The sequence below is a fragment of the Lytechinus variegatus genome, chromosome 14, assembly GCF_018143015.1.
Source record: "Lytechinus variegatus isolate NC3 chromosome 14, Lvar_3.0, whole genome shotgun sequence".
NCBI lineage: Eukaryota > Metazoa > Echinodermata > Echinoidea > Temnopleuroida > Toxopneustidae > Lytechinus > Lytechinus variegatus.
This window is the reverse complement of record NC_054753.1, coordinates 10,499,864-10,514,656: the sequence shown is the minus strand read 5'-3', so window position 1 is coordinate 10,514,656 and position 14,793 is coordinate 10,499,864. Positions and strand designations below refer to the sequence as shown.

Sequence of the window (14,793 nt, the reverse complement as noted above, 5' to 3'; positions counted from 1 at the left end):
GAAACTGAATCTTGAGGTGTTCAATTCACATCCAAATATGGCTGGATTCCAATTTTGAGAATATTTGGCAACCATTTATATCATGGAGCAAGCTAGCCTCAAATGTGTTTTTTTTTTAAGCCATGAAATTGAATTTGTGATATTACTAAATAAAATTTCCGATATAAAAAGTATCAGAAACTTAATTGGAAATTAGATAAATTGAATTAAAAAAAATGCTTGTCACATTTGATTTTATAAGAAATCTTGATAGTCAAATTCCATTTATTAGCTAATGGTTAATCCGATCACTCGCATTATGATTATTATCTGGAAATCATTCTGCGACATTCGTGTTGGAAAACTACGTTGCCACCTCTACATGGGATAGGAACATGATTATGAAGAGTTATAAAGGATGCCTCTTAGAATTAAAGTTCATGCTAATTAGCAAGTTTCCTTTAGCCAGTCCACCCAGAGCACGCAACCCCCTTCCTGCCCCATGCCATTTTCGATCTCCCAACCTCCCGTTCGTCATAAGATTTAGAATACTAATCTCCGCTGACCTTTGAATAAATTGTAAGTTAATCAAGAGAGAGGAAGTTACTTATTCTACGCTCCGTCCGATACACGCCGCTGCGAGATCTCTAGAGCATTTGTGCTGGGGTAATAATTAGTCTCTCATCGAAGAGTCTTGCCCATTTTTCCCGACCACTGCATAGTCTGCCTTTGTTTTTCATTTCCCCTGCTCTCAAATATTCTACCTTGAAGTCTGTACATGCGAAAGCATACAAAACTTTTAAAACTCAAATTTTGTAGTGTAAAGCTTGAACAATAGTTCAATTAACATTTTAATGATAATTTGGTTATTGCATGGCGTGTAAGACACCACAGGATAGCTTATACCCAAATGCTACAACGTTAAAATGACTGAATTGGAAGAAAGAGAAATTCAAGTTTGAATGGATGTTCTGTTTGTCATGCGCCAAGTACCTGAGACGAATTATATATATATCTTGTATTTAGAAGGGACAGATGTTCCCTCCCCCTGTGGGCTATAAATATTTCTTGACGAATCGTTCGTGGAGAACATTTGTCAGGTAGTGTTTTCGGGGGCCCTCCCGGTTTGTCCCAGTAAAGTTTGCAGTGCTCAGCAGACTGTAAATTGCTCAATCATTCACTTGGTGCATTCACACCCGTCCATTCACAAAAATGCGCAAGTTACAAGTACTTGTTTGAGTATATTTTAAATATTTCCCTATTTGTGTGAACATCAATTCAACTGGAAAACATAATGAGTTTCCCCTTCTATCACATTCTTTAATTATACACTTCCTTCTTCTAAAGTAGACCTAATTCTAAGTGTACATTTCCTTCTTATAATTTTATATTCTCCCTTTTTTCAAAAAATCTTCATGGCATAGTTCAAGTACCCTCCCATATTTAATGAATTTATTCAGTATATATTACTAATTGTTATGAGGGATAAAATCCCAAATTAGATTAACAAAGTATCCATTGATTTAATTGCAATATTTGTCAATAAGTTAAATAATTTGTTCCCCTTCATAATCTCAGGAATTTCAAGTGCATTGGCCATTTAATGTATACTGTTTATTGCAAATTATACATTCATTTGCATCTCTGAGGTGTGATACATTGAATAAGGTCTGATTTTAGAGACTATCAGAAGTAGTTATTTTTCAATGTAATGAATGAGCACTGCCATGTCAGCATTCTGCGTAATTAAAGAGCACAACCTTGTCATTAGTTTATTAATCACCCACTAATCTAATTAACTCAATTTTAATCTCCAAATCTTGTGCAAATGCACATGAAAGAAATTTGACTTCATTTGTTTGTGGTATTGCATAACATGGATAAAAATACTATGTGATATTGGGAGTGAATTAAATGCACTTGAATTAATGATAGTTTTAGTTTGGAAAAAAAGGAGGGGGGAGCGGAGGCTGTCATATAAGGATAGCCAGTGTATGTCGATATATTTGTGGCAAGTTGATTTCTCATTAAATCACATTAAAAAAATCCCTTTTGCTTAATATACAAAATATCAAGAAATCATTTTGTGTTGATCACAAAATTTGTATCCTATCAAGAAAGAGGGTTGAATGAGAAAACGGCTTTCCATACACACGTTGGCATGCAAAGGCTAAAATGTCCATCTTTTCCTTTTCTGTGTATGTATATCAAGCAAGCCTTTTTTTTGCCAGTCATTGCCTACCCATTCCCAGCAACAACCCTTCCCTTTGATACTGTTCTATAGGAAGCACCTAGTTCTATTGTAGTTTGCACAATGCCTATTTTTCTATTATTATTTCATTTTACAATACGTGAACACTTGACTGCAAATACAATACAGGGCAAATTCCAAGTGCAAATTTGACTCTTTGAACTCTGATTCTATAAATATAGAAGGGAGAATTCGACATGTATAAACAACAAAAAAATGAAAAGAATAGGCAATGAAAGTTATTCTAGTGACAGAGTGAAGAAAATAGTTGTAATATGCAAACGTATACATATATACTGTCACCTTTTGGACTGCCCCGCCCCTCTCCTCGTTCTCACTCTACTATCACTCTTTCTCTCTCACACTCTTATTTTCTCTCACACACTCTCTTATTTTCTCTTGCCCTCTCTCTCTCTCTTTCTTTTACTTCTGCTTCTTTCTCTTTCATTTGTCTTCTTCATTTTCTCACCCTTTCACTAAAGATCTCAGTAACAATCAAATTGTATACACACGCTTCAGCAAAAAATGTCATTACTACATTGACATGTATGTGTTTCCGAGTTCAAAATTTGTATGAATGCAGCTTCATTGTGATCAATCTTTCTGTATCTTGGTATTTGTTCTTAGAAATATGAATAGGGACTGACAAATGTCTCTATTTTTGCTTTGTTTTTATCACAGGTGATCCATGTACGATATCATCACAAGAGGAACTCGAAGAAGCTATCAGACTCTATGAACTCAACAAAGACTCCAATATCAATATTCATGGTAAGAAATAATCTCATAAATACATGTCCCTCTTAATATTTTCTTTTCCTCTTCCTCACCAACAATTCCCTTTATTGTCTCTACTTATACTTTATTTCACTATCCTAATTTCTTAATTACAGTATATTTCCTCCCTAATATTCTATTTTTTTGTCAATGTATATACTTTTTTTTGGGGGGGATCATGATCATTTATGTCTTTTTGGGGTCATCTTTATTAATTTCTTTCCTTGCTTGTTCTTCTTTATCCCGCCTGAGACTCTCTTTATTCTCTTCATTAATCTCTCGAGTTCCCATTCCATATTTGCACTGCCTGCTCTCCCTAGAGCTGTGAATAGACATAGCACATTTGTTTTTAAAATTGGTTCAAGAATTTCAATCAATTTTCCTTTTCCACAAGGGGCCTCCAATTCAGACATGTTGGTGAGTGCTATTAAAGCAGGAAGCAATACATACACAATGGTAAATGCATAGAATAGTCTATGAAATAGCATAATCTATTAAATTGGATAGGGTTTTATCTTTATTTACATATCACTCATTGGTCATTGGTCTTCTTTCAGGCCTTTTTTGTATTTCTTTGATTGAAAAAAACTATAGAGAGTGAAGAAATATTTTAGCTGAGATAATAAACATTTGTAATTTTATGAATGTGTCTGAAACATGGACTCCCTTTAGGAAAATGCACAGAGATCTTGCAAAGTAGAGACATGTATAGGTTAATTTAGAAAGTTTCCCCATGTAAATTTTTTTTTCATATGAATTAATTATCATTAAACATTGATTTCATTGAAGTCATTCAAGCTTGAATCCTAGCAGAATTCCAGAGATACCCAAAATTCCTCCCTTTGAATAAGTCAAAGGCAAATAGGCCGCTGGATACTGTGTATTTAGCAAAATATGCATTGTAAATGGTTTTGCTTGGTTGTTTGCTTTGGTATGGGGTTTTTTTAAAAGAAAATATAAATCCTCTTGCAAAGTGTCTTGTGAAGGCTACAGTTTAAGTAGGAAATTGCCAGAAGTTTTGAGTCATTGATTGAAAACATGTACATATTTTAAACAGTTCTGTATACATTTGATTATATTTTGTAAACCCGAAATATGCAATTGAGATTTTGCCTAATTCTTGGCATAAAAATAGAAAATACATCAGATTAAAAAGAACATTGAGACAAAAGAACATTCACATATTTGTAGAAAAAAAAAGAATAGGGATAAAAACCTTTAAAATTTATGCCCATTGAAGCACAAATGATGGTTTCTGTTGAAAGGACTCTGTATTTTGTAATAATAGAAGGTAAACTGAATACTTGTATAGTAGAAACTCCGCTGCAAAAAAGGGGGCTGCTAACTGTAACCAAGTGGCACCTACATGTTTTTCTTTACAATTTTACAAAGGAAAAAAATGGAGAAAGAGAGTGGGTGTTTTCTTCCTTTGTTCGAAGTATGTACATTGTATTTCAAAGGTTGACAAATAGAAGGTTTCAACTAAAAAACAGTTAATTTGAGAAAAGTGATGTTTGATAATTTTTATCTACTAAGCAATAGTGAAATGTGGTGAAGTACTAGTTAGCTTTACAGGCAATAAGAAATTAAATTGGGTGAAGGCTTTCTGGTTTTCAGAATCCAGTATGGGGGCGGGGGCTACCAACTCTCAAAATGCCCAAATGTGAGTTATGTCCTTTTGTGTCATTGAAGTCTTTATTTCATGTATCAGGAGTCCCCATATATATATACACGCAATGTGAAGGTTGGCTTGTTTTATACGAGTGAGGTAGTTTTTTTTTAGACTTGCCTTTTATTTTCTGCAATTTTAAAAAAGCAGCCAAATTTAATATTATTTTTACTTTGACATTGAGCAAAATCAAAATAAGAATGCATTTCAACCTGTTATTTTGTTTGTTAGTAAGGTACTTCTAATTTGGTAGGTAAATTATAGTTCTAAGTATCTCCATAACCTTAAACACTTTTAGTGCAATGTACTTTCCGACTTATTTCTATGAATAAACAAGAGGCCCAGCAACATTTCCCCACTTCCGCCCCACCCCACACACTAAAAAATGTAAATAAAAATACTGGCAGCCTATATTTCACCTTAAGTTGAGACATGCATTTATGCAATACTCCTTAAGGGTGATGTATAGAGTGGAAATGCTATGCGAAGTTGAACATGTTAGCAGAACCAACTCGTGATATGAAAGCAAGCTGGATATAGAAAATTATATTGGTATGCACCACGCGAAGTCTATACCTCGTGGTGGAGGCCTGTGAGCCTAATGGGTAGCCGTGTTTTCCCTCATTCATAGTCGCAGTGTGAAATATAATACGTGTTGTTGCGGCCATCCAGCGCGATGCATTTAATATCCCTTCCGCCCATTTCTTATTGTGAGAGAGTGGAGTGGAATAATGGAGGAAGGTGCTTCTGTGAACTTGCACTTTATTATAAACCTGAAAGGAATTTCATTCAAGATATGTATAGTAATCCCTCTGCAGTATACTACTAACGCTTTATAACATACAGATTTTTTTTGTAGGGATGTTGGTGTATAGGACTATATATTATTATCTATGCAAATATGTGTGAGAAACCAATAAGGCCTATGCATAGTACACACAGTGGTTGATAGACTATCTAATCATATTCAGTTATTTAATTTGCCTTATCTTTAATATCTCATTTACATTTTTTTCTCGTAAAAAGTTAACACTCTTTCTAGATCCTTGTGGATTAAACTGAGAATAGATCTTTTACTTCTGAATAAAAGAAAAATTTTATCTGCCATCTCCATATTTTCTTGGCGACTTGATATGAGCGTTTCACAGGACTCGCCCTCCCTGTACTATTATACATCATACACAGTAGACCACAGATACATATTTTGATGGCTAATACGATAATCTTATGAATAGAAGATTAGCTCTTAACCCCCCTGGAGAGAAGGTGGTATGGATGGGAGATATGGACTGAAAATAGCAGTCATAAATCCAATCTTTAAAGTGACAAGCAATCTGCTAGATGCCTTGCCACTTGCATCGCACAAGCCAGCTGAGACCCAGTATGGTTGGATCTCTGGTTTAGCAATGTTCTTGCCAGGCGGTTTCGTACAGCATGGATTCACAACGTGAAGGGTGTAGTCTATGGTGGAGTCTTTTTTTCAGCTAACATATATTTGTGATACACAGTAAAAAAATCTTTTCATCAATCGTGAGCCGCCACCATACCCAGGTAAATGCATGGGAAATGCATGTCAACTGTGCAGCCATTTTGAATCACATTGTTTGGTTTTCAAGGTGTTAAGAGCTTCTCACATCTTTCCCTATTCTGTGCATTTCATTGCAATTAGGGTTAGATTAATTACCAACATTAATTAGAACAGGATTATTTAGAATTTTGGTTAGCATGAGGCCAAAAAATACACCATTAATCAATTTACGCCCTACATGAAGTTGAACATTGATTTTCCCTTTTGTCTATTCTATAATGAACAATAGACGCAGGGTATATATTACCAATTCATCCCACATAATTCTTCACATACATAGTATCATGAATTGAATAGTTCAGTATTATCTAGATCAGTTCAGATTACTGAAGATTTATGGGGGTGGATAATGCCACGTGACAAAAGGGACTGTTTGCTTAGACTATAATGGCATAGCCAGATATTTGCTGGGGTTCTTTATAATACTCCATGTGCATTATATGGTATAGCAAAGAGTAGGTGTGTGTATGCATGTGAAGCGATGCATGCAGTGAACGATGCTCAGTGGTTCTCTACAGAGGAACGTGGCTGTGCAGAGAGAGATCGAAGCATTGCGTTTCTCAGTGCCACGGCTCCGCCACGAGCTCACATAAACGCACACCCCTGCATGCCCAGGCATCACATATGCTTCATTTGTAATCTGTTTCTCTCTACGGGGAAACAGCGACAGCGAGGTACGCTGCCTTCGCAGGGTCTTGTGCTTTTTTCCCCCTGGAAGCTGGAAACCTCTGACAGCATCTCCCGCATGCGGTTGAAACCCTCCGTTTCATCTTCACACTGCTACCATGCAGTCTCCATTACTGACCAACACACGGGAGACCATCCCTCCTTCTCTTCTAGTTCAGCATTTCCCGATGACCATGGCAGTCGCAACGTAAGTCTCACAAGTTCACTTTTCTTTTGAGCTGTGGTATATATTACCATGGGAAATTCTGTTCTGAAAAATACACTATTGAGTTAATATGGGTGAAGCGCATTGGTTGTTGACTGATCTGGTACATCAACGTTCTCTGGGAAAAGACTCTAAAAAACACATGGCACAGAGGTCAATTCCTCACCCCAGAAACACATGGTCTTTTTAAAATGGTGTTGTATGATTGTGAACTGCATGCATTTCCAATTCGTTGTACAGTACCAAAGGCAAATATGTTTTCCAAAGTTGATGTAGACTTCCTCAAAATAGCATTGTCTGGTTTCTGTACCAACTAAAATTACTCCAGTGGAGTCGATATTTCTAAATTTATTATGATTATCTGATTTTAGAGAAAATATGTCAGGTAATAGGCCTATACATTTATCATGGAAGCCTTGATTATTCTCTGTGAGGTGTTTTTAGAAAGAAAATTTCCATTAAATTATTTTTTTAACTATATAACAAAGAAAATGTTGGCCTATAAAAGAATCGCATAAAGAACAAGTATTTTGTACAAAGCATCATGTATTGAAAAAAAAATCTTTACTTACATCCAGCATTTTTGTGAGGTCACGAGGTAGGCCTATACTCTAGCACCTAATTGTTTCAACTCCTTTTTCATTATCAATTGAATGAGAAGAGATAAAATAAAACAAATTGATAAATATAATAACTGTTGTCATGGATCAGAGTTGAAAGTGTGTTTGCTGCGTGAGAGAGAATGATTTCTCCATGTGAATCTTGTTTCATACTCGGCTCTTCGATGAAGAAATCATTCAGATCGTAGTGCCTCGAGGGTGTTTCTCGCTAGCAAAAGCAGTCAATTCAGACCAATGAAATTTTGTCACCTGCATGTTGAATGCAGCTATCAGGCAGAAATAAATGCTTCGATGACCCCCCCCCCCCCCACTCCCCACCCCATCTTCCAAACCCAGCATCGTCTTATTTTAATGAAGAGGTAGAGGGAAGGAGAAAAAGGCTCCAGGTATGATGCTTTATATTGAGTGTGTATGCATGCATGCAAAAAAGGTAATATTCCTGGCTTGCAAGCTTGGTTAATCCCAGAAATTGATGTCTGCAATTTTAGATTGGCAGGAAAAGGTAGTTGGTTTTCCCTCCATCCATATCCACTCCTTTTTCTACCTTTTTCCATTTCTTTCTATCTCTCTCTCTCTCTCTCTTATTTGGAAATATCACTGTTTGGTTGATGCAGAGCTTACTCTTGAGAAAAAGTCAGAGTAGAATGTTATGTACAGTATGTTCCAGTGTCCATATTGTATTTGAAGCAGAAGCATAGGGATTTTTAACTTTATTAAATACGAATATTCATTGCATGAAAGATGATAATGCATAGGTTATCAATTATTGGAATAATTCTTTCAACAAAATAGTAGGCATGCACCCAACAAGGTTTTTCAGGATAACATTTTGAGGATACAAAGTTATCTTAAGCTTTATTCTTTATTTTAGATTTTGCCAAGTATGGCATATTATGTCTCATCATGCATTTGGTGACCTAGCTGGCTTTCCGTGTACCCTATCATGCCATAGATGGTAGTCTTAGATTTCAGCATAAATCTTTTTTTTTGTAATATGATTCTCAGTTTGAAAGGATTATTATACTTTTGACCAAAGGCTTTAATTTTGAAAAAAAAGAATAATTTTACATATCGTTTGGGGGGAAAGCATCAAATACTTTTTAGTATCCTTTTGTGATTGTAAGAATTTTTCTTTTTTTGGGGTGTATGAAATTATGATTGGGTCTGGACATGAGAGACTAGATGTGGGAGTGTCCAGGAAATGCTGGCCTGGGATGGAGGGATAGGGAGATTGAAGGAAGGCAGGAAGGAAGGAAAAGGGCGTCAAACCTAAACCAGGGCTTGCAATCTTCTTTCGTTCATTGCTCCCCCATCGTTGTCCCATGGTGAGGTACCTTATTCAGAAAAGAAAGAAGAGCTAATATTTCTTTCAAATGTGAATGGCCAAAAGTCATTATTGAAGCATTTAATTGTGTTTTAATCACAAGGACTTTTTATTTGATCGCAAATAGATTGATGAGAAGATGTAGATAAAAATATATATATATCTGAATCTAAATCAAAATATGTTGTGGGAAAGGTGGACAGATAATTCAAAGCTGTAAGTTCTATTCACATGATTGTAGAAGAATATAAGAAAATCCAATGTAAAATGATTGCTTTTCAAATGCACTCACATTTAAGCTTTCATGACACAAAAGTGGCAAAACAGCTGAAATATTTTGGCTATAGATACATTGTGGTGTAGTCCCAAGGATGCATTTATATGTGTGCAGTGCATTTAATTCTCAGCAGGTCTACTTTAGTCATTTGTAAAATCTTACATCATTATTACAGTTGATAGTTGTATGTAGAGTAATCTGAAAATCTATTAGGAATTTAATTTTCCCTATTTTTTCAACCTTCAAATATCTTTTAATCTAAGACCTGAATACATAAGCAAGTATAATTATTAATTACAAAGGGTACAGCATAGTCCTATATTAAGGGTCAGAGGTCTAAACTATGATATAGTGATAAGTGATTATTATATCATAGAGATAATGGCCTTCTTATCAATCCAAATAAGAGCAAAGAAGCACAGCTGACCTGATTAAAGTTTATTATTTGACTTTTAATGATGCAAATTGGTTTATAGGGTAAAGCAGTGGAGACACCCTTGGCTGTGTGTAGTGTAGAAATATCTATTGGCTAACAAGCTTTGGGTATTTGCACTCTAATTCCTTATGTGACCTGTTCATATTTTCACTAGTGCAGCAATGCAATGTTGGTTGAGTATTTGTATTTCTGCCCAAGTGATGAAAACCTCTATTCTTGTTATGCTAACAGGCCACTGAAAGGGTCTTCATACCCCTCCCCCACTTATTTTCAGTATGTACAGAAACATGAAAATTACCAATTTGTGAATTTCATGTTCAGCCCCTCCCCCCTTTCAAATTTTTTTAGCAGCCCCTACATAGCTATGGCGCAATTATATATTCAATCTGGTGTTAGTGTAAACTATCAATCTGTGTTCGTTTCAGCATTGGACTGGCATCAGTGTTGTGTTGGTGTTGGTCTGATCCTGGACTGGGTGCAAGTCTGGTGTTGGACTCAGTACTAGTGTGGTGTTAGACTAAGTCTTATGTTAGACTTGGAGCCGGTCCTATATTAGACTTGATTTCTACTGTTAGACTTGACATCAGTTTGGTGTTATAGTCTGGTTTCCGTCCAGCTTAAAGAGAAATTCTAGTAGTTGCAGTAAACACCGATTTCATGAGAAAGTCTGTAAAACCAGGCTTAATTGTCAGTATCTAGATCTGGTACCGTTACATAAACTGAACTTTGTGAAATCTTGAAATCTACGCTAAAAAATGTTCACACTGAAGATCACCAACACAGATAGGCACACGTGGGACAGTGTATTATTATTGCTGGAATAAAGACCCGACGGAAGTGACCAAATCCGCACTCATTTTGCTTATTTCTCAGCAATTACACAATTTCTTCCAGAATCCTTTGGCACATATTTTTTTATTCATACAAACAGACACTTGGGTGGTCATTATATTAGATTCTGTAAAAATTCATTTTGAGATCATTACCAATACTGGAATTTATCTGTAAGTTGTGTCATTTACGCATCAATCTGGTGTTGGTTTGCATTACTGCATGCTGTAATGTCTCTTCTGCATTTCCTACATGTCCAGTAAGGTCACTCATAGTACAAGTGTCCATTGAGTGACCTTATGCATCAGGCATGTATATGTATGCACATCACTTGGCAGTGTTTGACACTGAAATATTGTTCAAATAGCTGTAGCTGAAAAACACCACCAATCGACCATAGCATATTTTTATGCCTGCTTGGCTTTGAGCAAATAGTCGTACAATTCATATTCTACTGCAATAACATCTGACTCAAGAACGAAGTATTTTTTGGTGATAAAGGTAAAGGTATGCATGAGTAGTGAATGTCTGATTATTAAAGGCCTGCCACAATTCAAGGATTTGATCAAAATAGCTATCAAACCATTGTACACGTATCAGTCTATGTGGAAAATAGTGTTTGAGCCATTAGTATTGGTGTGTAAACAGTCGAGTGGAGAAATCTGTTTAAAAAAAATTGAACTTTTAAGATGTAAATGAGCTTTTTTGTGGATTCTGGTCTAAAAGTGAAACAATGCTTCAAGTTAGGCAATTGTTTGACTTATTAATTGATTGATAGATTTTATTTCTCATGATAAAACACAATAAAAATGAATGCATATGGAAGGTTGACTTATATAAAATATACTGTACCACCATCACTTATCTTTGAGGAATGGTATAAGATCTAAAATATTGGATATTGGCCCCCCAAAAAATTATGTTTTGAAATTGTTTCTCATTGTGTGAACACAAAGGCATCTATCTAACTTGTCTTTTCTGCACATACATGTACTCTTGAGGAATTGGTATAAGATTTAAAAAAAGACTGGGATATTAGTAAAAAAAGGAAAAAAAAAGAAGTTTGTAAATTTTTGTTTGATAATTAACATGAAGGTGTCCTTCTCTCTGCACAAACTTCTCCAGGGATTGGTGTGAGATCTAAAAAAAAAAAACGTCTCCAAATCGTTGTTTCTCATGGTCTGAACACAGTGGTTCCTTTCTCACCTGTCTTTGCTACACATACTCTAACCCTCAATGGACGGAGATCCATTTGGCGCGCCCCAATTTGAACGATTCTCCGGGGTGCGTGGTGACATTCCCATGTAACGCATACGTCGGTATCGATCCAAGCGTCGATTATGTAAATCACATCTTTTCTCTGGACAATTCCGGAGCATGACCAGACATTTTGCCAGTGTATTCGTAGGATATCGTTAGTGGATTCACTGCTAAATATGATGAAAAGATACAAATATGGAACCATTTTGAAAAGCGATAGGCATACATGTTCTCTGTGCATTTTCTAATAGACAGATTGAAAATTAGATTTTGAATTGCTGTAGAAAAAAGCACCTATCATTTCTTTGAATTTGTGAATAGAATGTAATTTATTAAAATTACATTTAAATTTAAAGGACATGTCGAAGAAAAGAAAGAAAATAATAGTAGGACTAACGAGTTGGCGGTAATAGTCAAATATGATTGGTCGCCATTAATATCCAACAAAAAACAACAAATATTTTTCTAGTTTTGAGGTCATTTGACATGATTTTCATAAAGCCATGGATGCTTTTAGAACACTTAGGAAAAGAAGATTGGACAATACAGCCTTATGACAAATATTAGTTGGTCATGAATCAAAGCCTAGATTTATAAAAGCAAAAAAATTAGCATTGATTCCCTTCATGAATACAATTGAACATTAATTATGTCAGGTTATTGGGGGGAAAATTGGCTGCAGTCCCATGCCTTCAATTCGGTGTTTGCTTGAAGATCGTATTTCCACACTCTTAGTAGCTAGTCTAACCCTGACAACATTTGTGCATTAATTTCCTTGAGCCTCGCCCCATGATCATGACCATAAGGTCTTCAATTAATTAGTTCCTTCTCATGTTTAGTATAATGACTGCCGATGCCGACCATGACCAAATTATGATGATCTTGAGGAACGATACAGTGCCTATAGAGGCTTGACAGATAGCACACAGATGCTTTGAATACACAGTACATCACATGGAGATGCATGTGCAATTTTTTTGTTATGCTTCTAAAGTAATTTTCAAATTAAATGAGCAGATATCTTCAAGTTGAAATTGCTATGTACATTCTTACACAATTCATGGAAAAAAATAATTAGGACCCCTGTTCTACTGCTTTTTCAAAGTAATACTTTTTACGTTCATTCTAATTGCATATTCCAGTGGCGATATATTTATATTCAAGTAATTAATATTAGAAAGTTTATTTGTAACAATTCTGATTGGTAATAATCTTTTCAACAATATTTTTTTTGCTGTAGTTAAAATAAAACCTAATGGGAGTCTTAGAAAAAATGTAGGTATCAGATATTGAGGATATTATGAAGGGAATTATATCATAAATAAACATTGCATGGAATGTACACATTTTTTTTTTCAAATTAGGTATATCCGTTGGTATTCTCATAATAGTACAGCTGGTTACCCCTTTCGGAATTATGATAACAATAATAATATAGGATTTGTATAGTGCACGTATCCACCTTGCTAGGTGTTCAAGGCGCTCCTATATTACCCTGGCTCAGCTAGTCTACCGATTCTGGTGCGCACAGCTTTTTGAGGAATTATGTCCTGCCGGTACCCATTTACCTCACCTGGGTCGAGTGCTGCACAGTGTGAATAAATTTCTTGCTGAAGGAAACAAGTTTGTGCAGTGATTGTATAGTGTCATTACTGTACTGTAAGTAACATTGAATGACTGCATGTCTTCATTTGATCTTAATAAAAATTGAATATTGTGGATTTGCAATAAATCAGTAAATAGTATGCCCACCAAATGAATAATATCTGATTTCTGACAACACAAGTACATGGACATCAAGCATTATTGAATGTTAAATGATTTATACGGTGAAGTGAAAATAAAGGACATCTGATCCAGAGAGAAGGGGCAGGAGGGGACTGGGAGGGGGAAGGGAGCGTGATTTATTCAGTTGGCAAACAAAAAAACTGCTAACAAAATTAGGAGGCATCAAGTTATTGTTTATTTCAATAAAGCAAGCTAATTATAGACTTCCCGCTACTATACATGCATGATAAAGATTAAATGTATCTCTGTCTCGTAGAACGCACAAGTATGCAGTGTTACCCCCCCCCAGGCCCTCGTCCCCCTCTCCCTCCCCCGACAATTGCTACATGGGATGACGGGGACGGGGGATCGTGTGGCTGTCATGTCATACGTGTCGTGCCTGCGAGTCAGCGATGTGACAGCTGAGTCGGTCTTCCTCTCTCGGAGAGCCGATACATTTGGCTGGTTGACGCTAGTACTTTAGAATGTTGGCATGAGCTCACGCTTTGAAGATTTCAATCAAGGATGCACATTTGCTCTCTCACTCATCTAACAAGAGAAAGACAGAGCGAGAGAGAAGGATGGTCCGAGGATAGACATCATGTGTCAAGCTTGTATGTTTCGTTGTTTTTAGATTGATTTAGCATTCCTGGCATAGCAGCACAGTGCTTTCGTTGCATTAACCGGTTGTCGATGGTTGCTTGCTCTGTGTATTCACCCAATGTACATTCCCCATAAGCAGCATGTGTAACAGCGGTGGGATACTGCTATTTGTATGTGGTTTGCGTGCAACCTTCTCTCTGCCCATCATGCATTCATGAGTCGAGAGCCAAGCCTGTATACCCCCTGACACAAACATGTTTGCGTTTCCAACCATATCTTGTGGACAAACCCGAAAATGAAATATTAGTCAGTGAAAATAGGCCCAGCTGCAAGGAGGATCTTCATTACTGTGTAGCCCATTTTGCCATGGAATCACACGGATAATTTTGTCTCTGGAAATCACTCCTTGGCGTCGCACAGATGGACATCCGAAAGGCGAGGATACTCTTTCAAGAGTACGTTCTCCGGCTGGTGAAATGTGAGTGATGAAATGTAGACGGGTGAGCGAGTGTCGTCGTT

General features: G+C 36.2%; 1 protein-coding gene across 1 annotated transcript in view; it reads left to right on the top strand.

Annotated features, from left to right (window-relative positions):
• Positions 1-14,793, top strand: part of LOC121428018 (protein kinase C iota type-like) — a 67,065-nt gene that overhangs the window by 22,452 nt on the left and 29,820 nt on the right. Inside the window, 1 exon segment of the mRNA XM_041624597.1 lies at positions 2,912-3,001. Coding sequence (XP_041480531.1) covers positions 2,912-3,001 — 90 coding nt within the window.